Genomic DNA, 19,301 nt, shown 5'->3' on the forward strand with positions numbered 1-19,301 from the left:
CCTTCACTCCGCCACGCCCCCTGCACTCCGCCACGCCCCTTTGCTCTGCCCCCTCCTCCAGGGGGGGTCGGCTTTCTGTAGTTCGCCTTGGGCGGCGAAAGGGGTAGGTTCACCCCTGCCAGTAAGGGACATAATACTGTGTGCAGGGGCCACTATGGGGCATAATACTGTGTGCAGGGGACACTATGGGGGATAATACTGTGTGCAGGGGCCAGTAAGGGACATAATACTGTGTGCAGGGGCAAGTGAGGGACATAATACTGTGTGCAGGGGGCACTATGGGGGATAATACTGTGTGCAGGGGCCAGTAAGGGACATAATTCTGTGTGCAGGGGCCACTAAGGGACATAATACTGTGTGCAGGGGACACTAATGGACATAGTACTGTGTGCAGGGGCCATTATGGGGGATAATACTATTTGCAGGGGCCAATATGGGACATAATACTGTGTGCAGGGCTTACTAAGGGACATAATAGAGTGTGGAGGAGGGGGTCGGTCGAGGTCTTCGTCATCGGTGTCGGTTGGGCGGGGGGCCATGTCAAAAGTTTGCCACGGGGCCCCGCCATTCCTAGTTACGCCACTGGGCAGTGGTGTATGATAGACACCATGATAGTAGTTAAGGGTTAAGTACGGGTGTGACGATGGCATATTTGAAGGCAGAAGGGAAGTCATTTCTGCAGAGTTTGCCACACAAACATCTTAGGTTCTTTGCTTTTCTATAATCTCCAACATCCTGGTGCCTTAACAGTGTCACCCTGCTGCTCTCCCCAGATGCGCCCTACAGTAATGAGTGTAGCACAGTATATAATGCCCCCTCAGTAATCTCCCACACAGTATATATAGCAAAAAAAAAAACAAAAAAAAAACCACAATAAAGAAATCTCACTCCTGGTCCCTTTCACCATTTGCAATGTGGTACAGGCCCAAAACCTCTTCCAGGCTTTGTCTCTGTCCTGTTGCAGACTGGCTCATGCAATGACATCATCGGACCACCTGTACTGGTGATTTGCTCTCTCATAGGACATGGCTACAGCATTATAGCGGCTTGTAGTATACGCAGGAGAACAGTGGGGCAGGTAGCCATAGACTTCCATGTCTGCCACAATAATCAGCTGTATCTGCGGATACTAGTTATGAGGACTGGAGATATTCTGGGCAATAGGGAATGAAAACACTGTAGTAACAAAGTGCAAGTGAACCCTGCTTAAAATAACCTGTGATACTGATAACACCAGCCACCCGCCCGTCATACAAGACCATTTACCAGGTCACTTTTAGGATGTTCTGATTGTGCAGACATCGGCTGTGACCTTTCCCTCATTGCATAAATGGTAAATACATGCAGTCCTTAAATAGCCTTAGATAATTTGGACAGACGGAGCAAAGTTCTCTTCTCTTCCAAAGGTTACATGCAATCCTCACAGAAGGTTTTAGTCTATTGGAAGTCTTAACTGTTTGGGGGCAGGGGAGAAAGCGATTGATCACAGTGACTAGAGGCAGGACAAGGATTATTAGACATACTTACTCTCACTGCAAGGGAGTTCAGGGGACTTTGACGGATTTCCAAGCATGAGAGTGTGTCTGTGGGCACCATCTTTCCAGTGATATACCATGACACCTACAGAGGAGACCGCAGAACCTACCATACGTCAAAGGAAGATCAATCAGGCTCCAGATGAAACCTGCAAACAACACAATGGTAACTACTGGGGCCTGGGTAGCATATAGATGAATTGTGACTAGGCATTGTACCTGCAGGGGTGTGATTTGGAATGAATGAGATTTTACATATGGTTATCCCTTTGGATCAGGGAGCCTCAGGCATAGTGTGGTTTTCTCTTGTCCTAGATGCACAAATGTGAAATGTCAGATATAAATTAGAATTTTTTGTAGGTATTATCACCTGTTGGTGAGTTACACAACTGCGGATTTTCCACTACATGGACTGATTTTTATCCACTGGATGTAAACAATGAATGACAGCAAACGAGATCTAGAAAACCGTGAGAAATTTATGCAGAGAGTATATTGGAAAATTGTAGAATTTTATATTATATACGGTAATCAAAAACATTACTTTGATTAAACTGGACAACCCCTTTAAAGGGAAACTGTGCGGTCGATTTGGGACAATAAACCAGTCACAGGTTCTTATAGACGAGGGGGGAGTTTAGTGTCCCAAATCACCATGTTTTAAAACCATCCGTTTCCGCATTTAAAATACATTTAAAAAACATAAACAAAACCTTTAGGCTGAGGCCCCACATTGCGGAAACGCATCTAAATTGGTTTCAGATTTTGTTGTGGTTTTTTCAGCCAAAGCCAAGAATGGTTACAAAAGGAATGGGAATTATATAGGAAGTTATTATACTTCTACCTTCTACTTAATCCTCTCCTGGATTTGGCTCAAAAAACCGCAGCAAAATCTGAAACCAAACAAGCTGCGTTTCCGCAATGTGGGGCCTCAGCCTTATACTTACCAAGAGATGAGTCTGATGCGTCTTATTGGACTCATTTCTGGTGCTCCCACTGCCTGCGTTGTTCTTCAGTGAAGCTGAGGACGTACACCCCGACTTCACTATGCAAGTGCTACAGGTACAGGGCATGCGCACGAAGCCAAGGTGAAGAACTGCGATGGTGAAGGGAGTAGAAAGCTTTTTTATTGCAGGCACAGATGGTTTTATTATTTTCTTTAAGTAAGTAAAACACAAGTTCATTATGAAGTTTTCCTTATTACTAGCTACATGGTTTTGTTGGTAGCCACACAGTGATTGATTCTGGTTGATATATATGGTATATCTTCAGACTGTTAAGTTTACATCCACCTTTTAGTTAGCTTACTCTGTGCCAGAATTTTTTGAAAATATTTTGGTGCATTTAAGCCACTCCCTCTCTTTCTGACAATACACACCCACATGTCTAACATGTCAAAAAATTGTAGCACAAACTAGATGTGGGATACAGTCTTGTGAATTGTCTTAGGGGGAGTATCCTGGCTGGAAAATCAAGTCCATAAACTGAATGGATTTTCCAACCCGAACCAGTCTGGAGTCCTTGCATCATAGTAATGTATGACACTATGAGTCGTTGCCTCCATGCGGCTCTACTGTCTGTACTATATACAGTATGGGACAGTAAAACAGGGGAGTAACTTGAGGGTGTGCAGAGGGTGTAGTCACATCGGGACCCAGGAGTCTTTGGGTCCCATAAGCACTGGCATCAATATTGAGATTGCGGCTTCCATTTGGCCCATAAGCCAAGGAGACCCACAGATTACCCTAACCACACTAAGGTGGATTAAACTCCTTAGCACCCGTAACCATCACTATCAAGAATTCGCAGTAGCAATGAGGTAGGGGGCCCCGGACAAAAGATTGTACCAGGGCCCACAAGACTTTAGCACGGCGCAAGTGTGATCCTAACCTAAGTGGTCATTCACACAACTGTATGGCATCTGGGAAAACACTGTCTGTGTGTGCCATATTTCCAAGACTCAACCATATGCATAGATCTCGTGATTCAGTGAGTGCCTGAATGGACTGATCACTACTGTACTGAACAGAAAGCATTGTGCTTATACTGACTATAATGCAGCGAGTTCTATGCACACGGCTGAGTTCATGCTGGGGAATATAACCTACACAGAGGCCGCGTTTCATAGACGAAACACAGTCCGAGGCATGGCCACTAAGAATTGAAAGCATCTGCCACACTTTAGATTCTCATTGACATCTTTGCAGTATATAGTATATCTAGTCAAGAACTAAATATATTTCAGAATTAGTGGAGACATTACCCTGGATTGATCTGAACAATGTTTATCTAAAATACATAGAATTTCAATTTATTGCCCATTTAATTGCTCTTCATGATATGGGTAAATGACTACACCCGTGAGATATGACTATGCACATAAATAGACTTTCACCACTGTAATAATACTGTGATAATGTCTACAGATTGGCTGTAACTTCTCACCTTGTTTATGTTTTTCTGGTGTCTTGTAAACACAGTTAAAAAACACATCTATGGGCCATTTTCGGGATGGCTCGGAGTGGCGAATGACTCCGGGCCCTTGACCTTCATCTAACTTACCCCCTTTGGATTCCTGGCGTGAGATGCAGCTCCGTCACTTCTTGCATTCTCTCCTGGCCCCTTCTGAGTTTCGGTCTTAACCTACACCTTTGGATAGGATATGTGTGGGGATGGCCCCCTTCGCCACTCCCTTTCATTCATTTACAGGCTCTTGCTAGATCCCCTTGAGGAGTTTGTGCCACCTTTCATGCTGAAATGGAAGGCTGACTTATCCCCCTCTCTCTCCCAGGACCAGTGGAGGGGTATTTTTCACCTCTCGCACGAAACCTGTCAGCTCCCGCTACCAGTAGGCCAGCTATAAGATTCTGTCTCGTTGGTACAGGGTCCCCATGAAGCTACACAGGTTCTTCCCACAGGTTTCCCCAATGCGCTGGAGATGTGGGCAGACGGAGGGGGACATGCTCCATGTCTTCTGGTCCTGTCTGGCATTGTCCTTGTTTTGGGATGGTGTTAAACGGATCATTTTGCAATTAACTGACACTTTTCATTTCTTGGGCCCGGCGTTGTTTCTCCTTAATGACTATAAGTCATTGGTAAAAGTTTACAAGCGCTCCCTGCTCCGATTTTTGGTCCTCGCTGCCCATGCCTGCATTCTGCTCTTCTGAAGGCGAGTTGAACCCCCTCCTCTGTCCCTCTGGATTTTGAAGGTCAATGAGATCATGTGTATGGAGAATCTCAGCTCTTTCCTGCATGGCACGACTGAAGCCAACACTAAGACCTGGTTTTATTGGCTTGATTTCCAACACTCCGGGGAGTATCCAATGCTCCTGGGCTCTGGACCTCCCTCCTAGTCCTGTGAGAGGTGCTCTGCTCGTGGTTGTGGCGAGGGGGTGCACTCTTGCTCCCACTGTTTTGTTGTCTTCTGTTCTCTTGTATCGGACTTCTGCCCTCCCCCCCCCCCCCTTTTTTATTTTATTTTCCTCTCTCTCCCTCTCCTCCAGGTGTCTCACAATGTACTGTTTGTACTTGTGTTTTTCCTTTCATGTTTCTTTGTGTTATTGGCCTAGTTCAGGCCTTGTTATTCTTACAACTTGCAATAAAACTTTGAATTGAAAAAAAAAAAAAAACGCATCTAAGGGTCTGTTCACACGGAAGAATTTGGAATTGATTTTGAGGTGGATTCCATCTGAAAGTCAGCTCCAAATTCCGCCTGAAATCAGCCTTTATTTATTTCAATGGGAGGGAGACGTTGCTGTTTTTTTCAGATAGTGGAAAAAATAAGCGCGATGTTTGGTCTTCAGGCTGATTCCACCAGATAAACAAACAATAGTGTGGGTAACTCACAAAGTAGGGCTAAAAACTACAAAACTTTATTCATTACAAAAGTTAGAAATAAACGAGGAAGCTCTCAATAGAGAAATATAACATACAACAATGACATAGATTAAATGAAAGCACCCTGGTATAAGCTCTATATGTATATGAGGTAAGTATATAGCAGCTAAGTATCTAGATTCAATCCTACCTACTATGTTAGTGCTCTAAACACTAGTTACTCATTTAGGAATCCTATTGGGTACTAGTAATTCACACCCCCTCGTTGGATCCCATAAGAATATTTCTGCATTACTAAATGATTTCTTCACGCCTTAGATATCTGGAGCAACAGTAGCTGACTTGTTATAACTGGAACCACAAGCACCGTGACCTATAGAGATAAAGGAAATCGCTATTGTAACTAATTGTATCTCCACAGCGTTCCTATTAACCATCTAGGAGTACGGCTCGCTACCATAGCTTTTCATCATCTCGGAAGTATTCATATAATTCCACCCAACGCGTTTTATTGCTGACTTAGGGATTCATTAGAGGTTCAGTGTTATTAGCTAGGTATTTCTTACTATCTAAACAAGCTGATTCCAATAAGATTCTATCTCAAATATTACTTTTCCTGTGAGAGTTACATGTTTCACCCGCTACCCCCTCTATTGGCAAATGAACAGCCATGAGTCGAAGCGGAACAGCAATCCTATTTAATACAAAGAGACCGCCCACCAAAGCTGGAGCGCGGCCAATCACAAGTGCCAAACATACAACGCCCATTTACTCATTTCTATGCAGCCACTGCGCAGGATTCCACCAGTTATGCTAAAGCAGAAAAATTCAGCTTCTACAAATTTCGTCTTGTGAACTGGGTTCCACACCAGCACCGTGTGTCTGCATTCGCTTTCATCCATCATGTTTGCTTATTTTTTGGATGGAAGAAAAAGTTGTGTGTGCAGACTGATGTCCCCAATTCTGTGCTGGATTTTCAAACATTGCATGCATTTCATGAAGGCAACGGCTGCCCCTGTGGTGTGGCCAAGAAACTGTGTGACCGAACTCTTAGGCTGATCACAAATGGACAGAAAGTATTAAGCATGTCATAGGGCCCCATAATGCACCATTACAATGTCCAAGTTTCCATTGTGACGTCATTGTGCCCCACTGTGATATCACCATGCCCCACTCTGGAAACAAGAAGAGCAGATTTGATCCCTAGTTTATTAACATTATTTGCCTGAATAAGGGGGCCCTGGAAACATGTAGCTAGTTTGTTTTATACTTCCTAATAAACTATTGTATTAAGTTGGGGAGCAGCACTACAGACTTGTGTCTTCCATTTCAACTATGACCCATTCTTGACGTCACAGTATACACACTATATGTCCCATTGTCACCATGTCACATCCCAACTGCACCTAAACCAGCTTGAGTTGGTGGCGGCGGTGAAGGTGGTAAATGGTTCAAATGTGCTGTCCTTAGTACAATGCATATGTATCTGGAAATGCTGAAAATAAGTCCCAAACTCGTCTTTGACAGGTTGACACTAAGTTCGCATTAGCATTGGCTCACCTTAGTTCTGGTCTACTGAAAGCCCAGAATTACGGAGAAGTGGCCTGCTAAATATTGGTTACATACGGAATCCAATGGACCCCATTGACTGTAATTGGGTCTGTTGGGTTTTAATACCTACTAGTAGCTGATAAAAAAGATGTGTGCAGGACTTTTTCGTTTGCCAATTTCAGGCAGACATTGCAACAGAGAATCCTACAAAAACTCTGACGCAAATGTGAACCATGTGAATGGTCCTAAACTTGAAAGTCTTATTTTTTTATCGAAACAGAGCCCGGACCAGATAATGATATTACCAAGTAATGTAAACCCTGTGGCATATGGTCATGCTAATGGTTTAATGATCTTCAACCTGGTGACCAGTTGCGAGAAGTTGGGTGAATTGATTCATTTTAGTATCTGTTGGTATCTCACAAACCTAGTCTAAAGACTCCTGTACACAATGATATACCACCCAGTTGTACAGAGCCATAATATGGTGCCCAACTTAATGTATTGGCCTTTACTATATCTCTGAATATTATTCAGATGAATCAAAAAAATTGAAAAAAAAAAAAATGATGTGGTCCATCCGATTCCCTAGTGTGGAGGTATTCTCTCCAAAGAGTATCGCTTCTGGAGGCGAATATCCTCATGCATAGGGCACCTGATAAAGCATTGTTCAGAAGTGCATGGAGGCCTTTATTGGCTCAGTGCATATGACCATTGGTTGTGTGTGTATTGACTAGGAAAACCAATGGCTACAGGGGGGCCAGCTTGGTGAAGGTTGGCACAGCACACTAATGGAGGAAGAAGTAGCGGAGCGGTTGGAGACCGACATGCCTGCCAGATGTGAGGTGTCATAGTTAATATGGCTCCACCACTATGAAGCTTTTGATTAATTTTTGCCATATTATTATTGTGTTTGTTGTTAGACCTAGGGGAGATATAACGTGTGCACTTTATACAGAATCCTATAAAATCTCATCCTCTGCAGTGTAATATCTGGTTGCTGTGGTTTTTCTGTCTGACCTTACTTAGCCATTAAAGTTATTTAAAGGGACATTTGTTTTGTGTCCTTGTCCTATACAGTACTTTACTTGGGTAGGATTCTAAGATATCTATTTTTTTTATATGTTTTCTATGCTTATACAAGGTTTTCATGACTATAGACTTTTATTATGGTTACCTTAAAAAGACTCATTGAAGGGGTTATCTAGAATTTGGGCAGACAGGGTGAGTGCTAAGCAAAAAAAAAAAAAAAGACATACCTATCCCTGGAGCTCCATTTCCAGTTGTGGTCCCATTTCTGTGGCGTGCTGGTGCTTGCCGAACCGGAAACGGAAAGGCTCACATGACCAAACGGTGGCCTCAGTGGTGGATGGAGTTGACTGCTGATGTCACTCACTTACATTATTGGTGCATTTACCAGTGACCCCCTGAGGCCACTTACTGGTCTCAGCATTCAATTGAGCCTCACAGATTCTGGAGCGATGAGCCAAGGCATGTGAGGAAAAGCGGTCTTGAACTGGACAGGGGAGCATTGTGCATATGTATGTATGTCTTTTTCTTTGTTTTACACCCACCCCTAGCTGTAGTGGGGGTGTTTCTTGTTTTTGTTTATTATTTTTCCTGTGGTTCTCCCACATGTTTCCCTATAGGTCCAGCTGGGGTTGTAAAACCCACAACAATAGACTGTAGTACAGTGCAAGTAACTTTGCACTATGGGTTTTAGTCGCAGGATATGATGAGAATACTTGAAATTTGACAACCCTCAGCATTACTACCGAAGATCGCAACAGATAAACCACTGTCGATTTCTCGAGTCACATACTCTGTGAATACAGATTGAAGCGAAACTTTCAGTGACATTCTCAGGTCACATAATCTATACCAGTCAAGGACATCTATAATTACTTTATAGCCGTCATAGGCCCATTTAGATTAGAACAGTCTTGAAAGTACTTTCAATGACTGAGCGTAACCTGAACCACTTGATCTAGTCCAGCCAATGACAGCCAATGAGAGCCTAAGTCTGTCTAGTTTACATTAAATTATGCTCAATCTTTGAAAATCAATCAGTGGCCAAGAGTTACTCCTGGGCATTTATGGACCTGTGGTACAGTATTTTACCACATGTTGTGTGGAAGTTAGCTCAGTAGAAGCAGTGGTGCGGACCCAAACAGTCAAGACAGGGACACAAAATGTGCAGCAAACTGGTTTATTTAGAAAAAAAAACAGAAAAATAAATAAACCTTGACTTCAGGCACAAAATGAGCAAAACAAAATACAGCCTTAACTTCAGGCAAAAACAAAATAAAAACCTGCTCGTCTGAGCAACTAAATGAACAGAATTGATAATCTAACTATACGTGTGGTTTACTTCCAGCCATACGAACAAAACAGAAGTAATATAGTATCACAGGACTCAGGGTTACAGGACAGAACCTCACACCTCCTTTCACCTCATGGAACTGCACTGAAATACTGCAGCCATTTTCTGGCCCAGTAATGAGCCAAGGATCTACACCTGGGCTGAGGCCTACTCCAGATCTGCCCTGGACCACACATATGTCAGAAACCTGGGCCTGATATATCTGGACTCCAGCACTCTGCCTGTTGCCTTCTCACAACGTGTAAAGCATCTAAAAGTAACTTTTGGTCATTGACCTACTTTCAATGACCATGAGTATCCTGGACCTGAGACTCTCCGCTTACAGCTGTCATTGGTTGGTTTAGATCATGTGGTTTAGATTATTTTCAATCATTGAAAGTAGGTCGGTGACTCAGGGTTACTAGTTATATTTGGGCATTTTGAGCAGTTGGTGTGGAATGAATCCCAAAAGTTTCAGATCTGCCAAAATTCTAAATTTTTGGGAAACTTGTGACTCGATTTGTATCGACTTACTCATTCCTACTGCTGATAAATTTTAAAGTTAAGTAAATTCATTTTTTACAATATTTGGTGGTTATATGGAACAATTTTTAGGGGACAAGAAAACCCTATCATTTTGCCAACTCAGTTGGAAATCCATTGATTTAATTAATTTAATTATACCCTTAGCTTTAAGTTTGATGTTTGCTCCTTTTCTTACAGTTGGATATTTTTCTATGTCTTTGTTCTGTACCGTTTTTTGGATAAAAAGAAAGTGTTGTTAAGATTAGGTAGTAAAAATGTGACTGTAAATTCATCTAGGGAAAGAATGACGTGCGCTAGGAATAGACAGTGGGCTGAATTCAGTGCACTGTTAGCTTTCCCGGTATGTGCCTCAGTGGTAGAGATATCGGTGGCATTAATTTCGGCACTAATATCTCCCCACTGTTAGAAAGGTGTTCGTCGCAGCCTACCATCATCGGTGTGAGGAATGTCCTTCTGGCAGCGGGGAGATATCGGTGCCGAAATTAATGTCACTGACATTTCTACCACTGGGGCACATACTGGGAAAGCTGACAGTGCCATGAATTCAGAACACTGTCAGCTTTATAGTAGGCTATAAAACCACACATTCATGAGGACATGAAAGGTCCTCTTTAACCAATTGGAGAAGTTCTGGTTAATTCTGGTACATCTGTACATAATAAAACAAAACAAAACTATTATACAAAAGTCATGCACTGACCAGTCTTGTTTTGTCTCCGCAGGTGGAGTGTCAGATCACATAAATGATTTAATAGGCTGGAAGACACACATGGAGGTCGGTGAACTGTTTTGTATTTTGAATACTGGATATATATATATATATATATATATATATATATAGATCAGCAGAGTGAACATATGTGTAATTGTGCGTGCCGGGGCCACTATAGGTCATAATATTGTGTGCAGGGGTCACTATGGGGCATTATACTGTGTGCAGGGGTCACTATGGGGCATAATAGTGTGTGCAGGGGACACTACAGTTCAGCCAAGTATGCATGAATTTTCTCAGGGAAAAGGAGAGTAAGAAGCTGGCAGTCCTCGGGAGAGATAAGCCACTGCCAGAGATGACTGATTATCGGGCTTGTAGAAATTCAATATGCTTGATCCTTCTTTTCCCTGACATCATTTTCAGGGACAGTTGAGACACCCTATATACCCCATAACTCTTGGGTTTTCCAGGACTTCTCTAATGATAACCTATTCATAGCAATGGTTAACTCTTGGAAAACTCCTTTCGGCTAAGGCCCCACAGAACGTCCTGTAGCAAAAAAGCACAGCAATTAAACCATGGTGGCAACACATCGCGGTTCTTCCCGCAGTACTTTAAACAGAAATTTTGCAGAGTTTTCCTCAGCGGACTCTCTGTTACAGTTATACCTATGGGGAAACCGCAGGCGTTTCTGTTGGTATAATTGACATGCTGAGTAACCCCAGCAGCTAACGGGCCATATTTAATTGCCAATCCTCGCAGGGATCGGTAAGTGAGGCCGTGGGTCCATGAACCCCTCAAACACTGCTTTCATTATATTCTGGAGTCTTTTCAGACCCTAGAACATAATGATTGTTTGGCCAGGGGAGGTGAGAAAACACAAAAATCACTGTTACTTACCTCTCCTGCGCTCCAGCAGGCTTTGGGCCTGTCTGGTAACGTTACAGACATCACGTGGCCCAGCCCAGCATCATTATGCTGGCCTGGGTCAGGTGATGTCTGGTCCAACATTGAAGAGATATGCGGGGAGTGCACTGGATCCAAGGAGAGGTGAGTAACATTGTTTAAGTTTGTATCCTTGTCTGGGTCTCCGATCATTGTACTCTGGGGTCTGAAAAGACCCCAGAGTATAATAATTGTTCATGGGTGGTCCACAATGGGGCATAGAAGTGTGTGCAGGGGCCACTATGGGGCATCATACTGTGTGCAGGAATTCGGTTTGTGCGGGGGGAGGGTCAAGGAACTGGGGGGCCCCCCATGTCAAATGTTCACCTTGGGGTCCCACCATTCCTATTTATGCCACTGCACTGCACCATGTGATATCCATTACATGGTTCACCAAACTTGGCTGCTTCAAATGGCACAGGACTTGTAAATGTGTGACCCCTTTGTATCCAGTAAACCTTTTAGTATACAAATACATATTTTTCAGACTCATGTATTTCTGACTCTTTCTGACATCTGGATTTAGATAAAACAGGCAGACCTTTTGGAACAAATGAACTCCCACATGAGAATTCTCCTGGATAAAGCGGTAACGTTAGGTGCTGATTCCTACCCAAAGGAGGATAAGACTGTAACTTCTGACATACAAAAGAGGTAAGTTGAAATGGGGTGCAAAAATAATTACTTTTTTTGTAATTGGTAGCGAATCTCTATTAGCCTGGTTGACAACTACGTGCCTTTCATTCACGGCTGAAGCATGGGCCACGGATCCATGGAGCCATGGGACGGGGAGCCATGGAAGCACGGATGCAAAATAGGACCTGTTCCATATTTTGTGGCCTGGTCTTTCGGTCCGCACACGGGACCGTGTAATTCAGTCATGTGCATGGGCCCATAGAAATGATAAACCCAGATAGCACATTCACCTTTCATGTCCGGGTATCTCCTAAGGATATATTCTCCTCAAAATCAGCTCCAAATTCTACATTTTTGTCCACCTCACAATCTGCTCCAAATGCGTCTGGTATCTGCCTCCCATTGTTTTCAGTGAGAGGCAGATGGTGGACGCTATTTTTTTTTTTCCAAAGAACCCTAAATAAGAGCGCCCTGTATGATATTGTTGCGGATTCTCCAGTGCATGGTACCACTAAGTAGCCCTATCTTTTCTGAGGCTAATCAGTGAGTAAACCCATGGCAGACCCTTGGAAACTGGAGAGCGTGCAGCGTGAGAAAGCAACACACAACCTCTCCCACAAGTCATGGGCACAACAGAGTTCCGTCTATAAGGAATTTTGCAATCCATTTCCTAAAAGAATTACTGACCTGCACCTGTTGAAGCAACATCAGCATTCATAAAACACAGTATACAACAAGTCTAGAACTCTATGGAGGGGAAGGTGGGAAGAGGGGTAAGTGAGAAGCATGGAGAAACAAACATGTACAGTAAGCGATCTATTTCACCTGAGCTTTATTCACAATAATAATGCTCACTTCTGCTAAAACCAGGTGAAAATTTATTACAAAAATTGATATAAAAAAGAATTGTTCATATTTCCTGCAGCAGCTTGTTTCTCTGTGCTGGTTTCTTCCTCACTGGGCTAATCCTTTTCTACGCCCCTTCCCATCGGCCTCAATGGAATCTGTTCTGTGAGTCAGCCAAAAGTGTGTTCATGATGAAGACTGATCTCTCAGCGAAATGAGCAATTTAAGAGGAGAGGAACTGATAAGAGATAGGAGACTTTCTCTCTGATAATATATACTACAGAGCATCTCATATTCACCCGAACTATTCACTGATGCAAAAACAAAATTGAAATGGCAGTAACTCTTAACTCCCAGGGTTACAGAGAGGACATTTTGGACAGCGTTGTAGAAAACAGGCATTAGGACAACTCTCTCACTCTGTGTTTCTCTGAATCTTTCTATCGGTCTCTCTTTCTCTGTCTCTCACACACTGTCTTTCTCTATCTTTCTTGGTGTCACGATTGTGTCAATGTCCGACAACCGTGATACTGAATGGTGCTAGCACTACTAGGGAAACGGGGTAGGTAAGCTGTCCCTAGTGCTACGATGGCTGGCTAGGCCCTGCCTGAGGGTGTTGGTCAGCTGAACCCGAGCTAAGCTCAGCCCCGACAACTACTGGCTCTCTAAACGCTAAGACCTAACAAACAGGTAGGATGAGAGCTGAAAGAGGCTTGGGACTGGGAAACTAAAGGCGGTCACTCCTAGCGAAAGGATTAGTGCAGCTGCAAACAGCACAAGCTAGGATGGGACGTGTTGGAGAACTAACAGGTGCAGCACAACCATAAACACACAACAGGAATTGAGGAGAGGAAAAGTGGAGTAGTGAGGAAAGGGTATCACAGGACAGGAGCAAAACAAGCCTGAAACCCAAAACAGAAACTCACTAATACCAAACAGTGACAGGCAGCCAGAAATGCAGGACAGGGGTTGAGTAGGAATATTTAAGGGTAAAACAGACTCTCACACAGAACAAACTCACACCGCGTCCAATACAGCTCCAGAAACCGCACAGCTCCAACTAAACTCTCCTACTAGACTGGTCCAAGAATCCTAGCTGGCAACCACGAAAACTGGCGAGGACTGAAGGCAGCAGTCAGCCTAATACAGAATCCGTAAAGACCTGACGACAATTACACACATCTGAAGCTCGCATCTACTGAGATACAAAGCAAGCTCAAGTAGACTGTGGCAGATACCCAATCACTATCCTAACAGCTTAGTGGCACAGAGAACCGACCACCGAACCACAGGACATCGGCTCAAATCCCCAAACACCACCAAAAACACTCAGCCACATTATAAATAACTGATCCGGACACTTGGTTCTTTACTTTTTTCCCTCTTTCTTTCTGTATCACTGTATCTGTAGCTCTTATTTCGCTCATGTATCAGGTCTTCAGTATATAGTTTGTAGACAAGTAGCAAATGTAGGTTTAGTGATTTTTTTTTCTACTATTTTCTTTACATTCCAGACCCCATGAGGCAGTAACGGAAAGGAAGAAAATTTTCCTTCATCGGGCATCACTGCTGGAGTAAGTGTCATTCGTATGTCACAGCTTTCCAATAGGTTTACCTCCTGCTATTAGTCTTTCCTCCATATCATGTAGGAGGAGGAGATCAGGAGACAAAAGCTGCAGCCCCATAATATCAAAATAATAGCTACCTATCTACAGACTTCTGTATGGCAAGGTTTAATATAGGGAGGTATTTATCCCTTATGTCTGTATTTGGAGGCGGTTACATTTTTATTGTGCGAGAGTTACACCATCTCCACTATTTGCCAGTGGCTTGTAATTCTCTCTCAGTCATTGCATGTATCTAATATGATGTTTCATGGCGTATTATTCACAGTGACTTGATGGAGGTAGAACATCTTCGTACCATCTACCACATGTTTGTGGCTGTGCTCTGTGTTTTTGTGACCAGCAAAGTCGCTGTGGATACTATTGAGCAAGGCCGGTAAGTGAACATTGTCAATATATTCTAAGCTCCCATCCACACTTTTTTCTAAGCATCTACTTATATCAGCATAGCTTTGTGCTGTATTGCATTGTGGGAGATGCACTGTTTGGGTCTAGTTAATGTTAGTTTCTGCTCCAAAAATATATTGGGCTATATGACATTAAAATCTACTAGATTTCCTAAGTTACTGGCCATGACAATAACAACAAGTCAAACACCCATAAGCTCGGGTATGTTTGGACAAGAGCACTTGTGCCATCTTATGTCTTCTTTGCTTTTATAAGTTCTTCATTGATATTCTATATGCCTGTGTTCTCACAGTCCTTTTCTTTCTGCAGGATAGTTCTGGACATTGATCTTCTGCTTTATACATTTGGGCAGTTTGGGACTGTGATTTGGTCATGGATCTGCATGTTTCTATACACACTCTTGGTGCCATATAAAATGTTGTCTTTCTGGGGCTCTTTGTACCCAAAATCAAGACACAAGCTCCTGCTATCTGGCTGTGTTGGGTTGTTCCTGCTTGTGGGCCACACGTGTGTACTTGGCGTTTTCCCCATCTATGTGGTCAATCATTACCGGCTGCCTCCGGCATCAAGCTTCATTGTCCTCCTGGAACATGTAAGTTTTTAGTAAGTGCCGTAGAGTCTCTATCTGCCCTAGAGTCTCTATGTACATTCAGAATGCCACAGACCCAAGAAAATGACACAAAGAAATAGTGTTATATTAACTCAGGGAGGCACGGTTTCAGAGATCTTAGGCATGGTAGTTACTATTTATAACAAAGAGCAATGAGTAGCAGAGTTCACAAACCCGTTGCAGATGCTGTGGGGAAGGTAACTCTGTAGCAGCAATGGTGCGGACCCAACCAGTCAGAGACAGGAACACAATCTCTGGTGCAAACGGGTTTATTTGGAAAAACAGCAAAATAAATAACCCTTCATTTCAGGTACAGAATAAGCAAAATAAAATACAGCCTTAAAGAGGACCTTTCATCAAATCGGGCACATGCAGTTTTATATACTGCTGGAAAGCTGACAGTGCGCTGAATTCAGCGCACTATCGGCTTTCCCGATCTGTGCCCCGGGTATAGCGCTATCGGTCCCGGTACCGTAGCGCTTTAGTGTCAGAAGGGCGTTTCTGACTGTTAGCCAGGGACGCCCTTCTGCCTCGCGGCGCCTATCGCGCTGTACTGTGGAGCGGGGAGGAACGCCCCCTCCCTCTGCTCACAGTGCTCGTCCATAGACGAGTATTATAAGGAGAGGGAGGGGGGAGTTCCTCCCCGCTCCACAGTACAGCGCGATAGGCGCCGCGAGGCAGAAGGGCGTCCCTGGCTAACAGTCAGAAACGCCCTTCTGACACTAAAGCGCTACGGTCCCGGGACTGATAGCGCTTTACACCGGGCACGGATCGGGAAAGCCGACAGTGCGCTGAATTCAGTGCACTGTCAGCTTTCCAGAAGTATATAAAACTGCATGTGCCCGATTTGATGAAAGGTCCTCTTTAACTTCAGGCAAAAATGTCAAACAAAACCCTGCTTGTCTGAGCACTAACTAAACAGTAAAAAAATTTAAATATACATGTGGGTCACTACCAACCACACAAACAAACAAAATAGCACAGTACAGTGTCACCAGACTTTCAGTATTTCAGGACAGACCCAGGTGCCTCCTCTCGCTTCCAGGATCTGCCCTGAACTGCAAGCTCTGCAGCCTTTTATGGGCCAGTAACAAGCCAAGGACCCACACCTGGGCTGAGGCCTACTCAAGACCCGCATTGGACCGTAAATATGTCATAAACCTGGAGGAGACATAACGGAACTCCAGCACTCTACTTGTCACCTTCTCACAATGCTCAGAATAACTCAGTATCTTAAGCAAGGCCAATCTGCCTCCTTAGGAGCAATGTAGATATGATCCACAAAGTCTTCTTGGGTCACTTCTACTTACACCTACCTCTATTTCCAGGACTTGCATACTTCCCTTATTCCACCTGTGTAAGGACAAGTTCACACAGTTTTTTGCAGGTGGATTTTTGAGGCAAAATTCACCTCAAAATCTACATCCCAACTCTCCCATTAATTTCAACGGGAGTCTGATAATTTTTTTTTTCTTTAGCTGATTTTTTTTTTTTCAGCTAGAGGAAAAAAAATTAGTCCTGATTCCCATTGGAATGAATGGGTGGCGAATTTTGAGGTGGATTCTAAAGTGGTCATGCTCATTCATCAGTCTGATTCACCTCGCAAATCTGCCTGAAGACACTCCCTCCTCCCGACTAGGCCCATTCATTGGGGCTAATCTGGAGTGGAGTGCGCGACTGGATGCTGGTGCAGTGCATCGGCATCCAGTCGAGGCTATCTGTTTTTTGGTCCAGAACCTGAAGCGGCCTCTGCCTCAGTTTCCAGACCAAAAAGCCCTGTGTGCACTCAGCCTAAAAGGCCAGTCTTTATAACGTTCCCCAGTTTTACTGATGTCCATATTTCCTTAAAAGGAAAGCATCACCAATATTTTAAATTTATTTATTAAAACCAAATGTATTATTTTTACTAATCTGTTTTAATTTCTGAAATTTAGATTTTTATTCTATTTTCTGATTATAGCCTGAGCTTCTTCTCTGCTCTGTTAATAGCATTTAGTGATTTGTTTTACGGAATAGTCATAGCCATAGGCAGCAATAGTCTAGTGAGACAACTCACTGAAGTCTATGATCCTCAAAAAATTAGAGGCAATACTATTAGTTATAGATCAGATGAAGTTGTCGCCTGCACACAGGGTAAAAAGTTCAGTATAATACAACTGATGCAATGTTTTTCTTGTATCATTTTATAGGTTCGCTTCATAATGAAGAGTTATTCTTTTCTAAGAGAGACCGCGCCAATAGTGCTACATGGTGATAGTAAAGGTAATGTCATACAGGCCATTATCTTCAGTTTGTCCACAATAAAATGACATATCCTCAGTAATGAAGCCTAGCGCACGTATATATTGTAATATCCATACTGGCTAATCCCAGTCTCACAATTGGTGGGAGAAGTAGACTGGCCTATATCTAAAACAACTAGAGACAAACTTGTCCCACTTCCACAATTGCTGTGATTCAGATACATTTTAAATGAAATCCTTGCCATATAATGTTCCTGCCATGTAAAGTCTATGACTGAATATTGGAATCTCACAGTTTTTTAGGACCCTACAGTCAGTGGCGTAACTAGGAATGGCGGGGCCCCGTGGCAAACTTTTGACATGGCCCCCCCCCTCGACCGACCCCCTCCTCTGCATTCCTGCGCGCTCTATTATGTCCCTTAGTGGCCCCTGCACACAGTATTATGTCCCACTGTGGACACCCATAAACAGTTATTATACTCTGGGGTCTTTACAGACCCCAGAGTATAATAATCGGAGACCCGGGAGAATAAAAACATAAAAAACCCACTGTTGCTTACCTGTCCCTCGGCTCCTATGCTGCTGGCCGCCGCTCTCGTCCTTCATTAATGACGTTGGACGTCACATGACCTGGGACGCAGGCCGGGATCATGTGACGTCAGACAACTACCGTAGGCCTGAGGCCTGCACGGATCATGGAGAGGTAAGTAACACTGTTTTTTACGTTCCCTTACCTCTCCTGGGCCTCCGATCATTATACTCGGGGTCTGAAAAGACCACCGAGTATAATGATAGTCTTTGTGGGGCCCGCGTTGTCACTTACCGATCCCGGCCCAGCCAGGATTGGTAAGTAAATAGGGCCCGTTACCGGCTGAAGTAACTTCAGCCGGTAACAGCCTATTAAAAAAACAAAAACAAAACGCAGCAGTAGCGGCTGTCACCAGGCCCCCTAATGTCCCGGGCCCTGTGGCAGCTGCCTCTGAGGTAGTTACGCCCCTGCCTACAGTGGTTTGTTATAGAGAAAGATCAGAGGTTGTTCTTTTCTCTGCCTCTGCACAAACTGTTATAGACTTTTACTATAGGTGTATATTGCGGTATAAGGAAAGTATTAAGAAGCATATAATTATTCATGTGAAATTGCTTCCAGGACCGGCCTCTTTAAACTATATAAGTGCAAACAAGTTAATACATGCAGTGCCGTGCGAAAGTATTCGGCCCCCTTGAACTTTTCAACCTTTTGCCACATTTCAGGCTTCAAACATAAAGATATCAAATTTTAATTTTTGGGGGAAGAATCAACAACAAGTGGGACACAATTGTGAAGTTGAGCAAAATTTATTAGATATTTTAAACTTTTTTAACAAATAAAAAACTGAAAAGTGGGGCGTGCAAAATTATTCAGCCCCTTTACTTTCAGTGCAGCAAACTCACTCGGTTCAGTTCAG

At 43.5% G+C, this 19,301-nt stretch overlaps 1 protein-coding gene across 1 annotated transcript in view; it reads left to right on the forward strand.

Annotated features, from left to right (window-relative positions):
- Positions 1-1,476: 1,476 nt before the first annotated feature.
- The window catches only part of LOC142195781 (sterol O-acyltransferase 2-like), a 34,741-nt gene continuing 16,916 nt past the window's right edge, over positions 1,477-19,301 (forward strand). The window contains exons 1-7 of the mRNA XM_075265813.1: positions 1,477-1,701; positions 10,554-10,606; positions 12,015-12,142; positions 14,485-14,544; positions 14,864-14,971; positions 15,313-15,595; positions 17,803-17,875. Of these exons, the coding sequence (XP_075121914.1) occupies positions 1,614-1,701; positions 10,554-10,606; positions 12,015-12,142; positions 14,485-14,544; positions 14,864-14,971; positions 15,313-15,595; positions 17,803-17,875 (793 nt within the window). The 5' untranslated portion in view covers positions 1,477-1,613. The remainder of the gene's footprint in view (positions 1,702-10,553; positions 10,607-12,014; positions 12,143-14,484; positions 14,545-14,863; positions 14,972-15,312; positions 15,596-17,802; positions 17,876-19,301) is intronic.

The sequence above is a fragment of the Leptodactylus fuscus genome, chromosome 2 (genome assembly GCF_031893055.1).
Source record: "Leptodactylus fuscus isolate aLepFus1 chromosome 2, aLepFus1.hap2, whole genome shotgun sequence".
NCBI lineage: Eukaryota > Metazoa > Chordata > Amphibia > Anura > Leptodactylidae > Leptodactylus > Leptodactylus fuscus.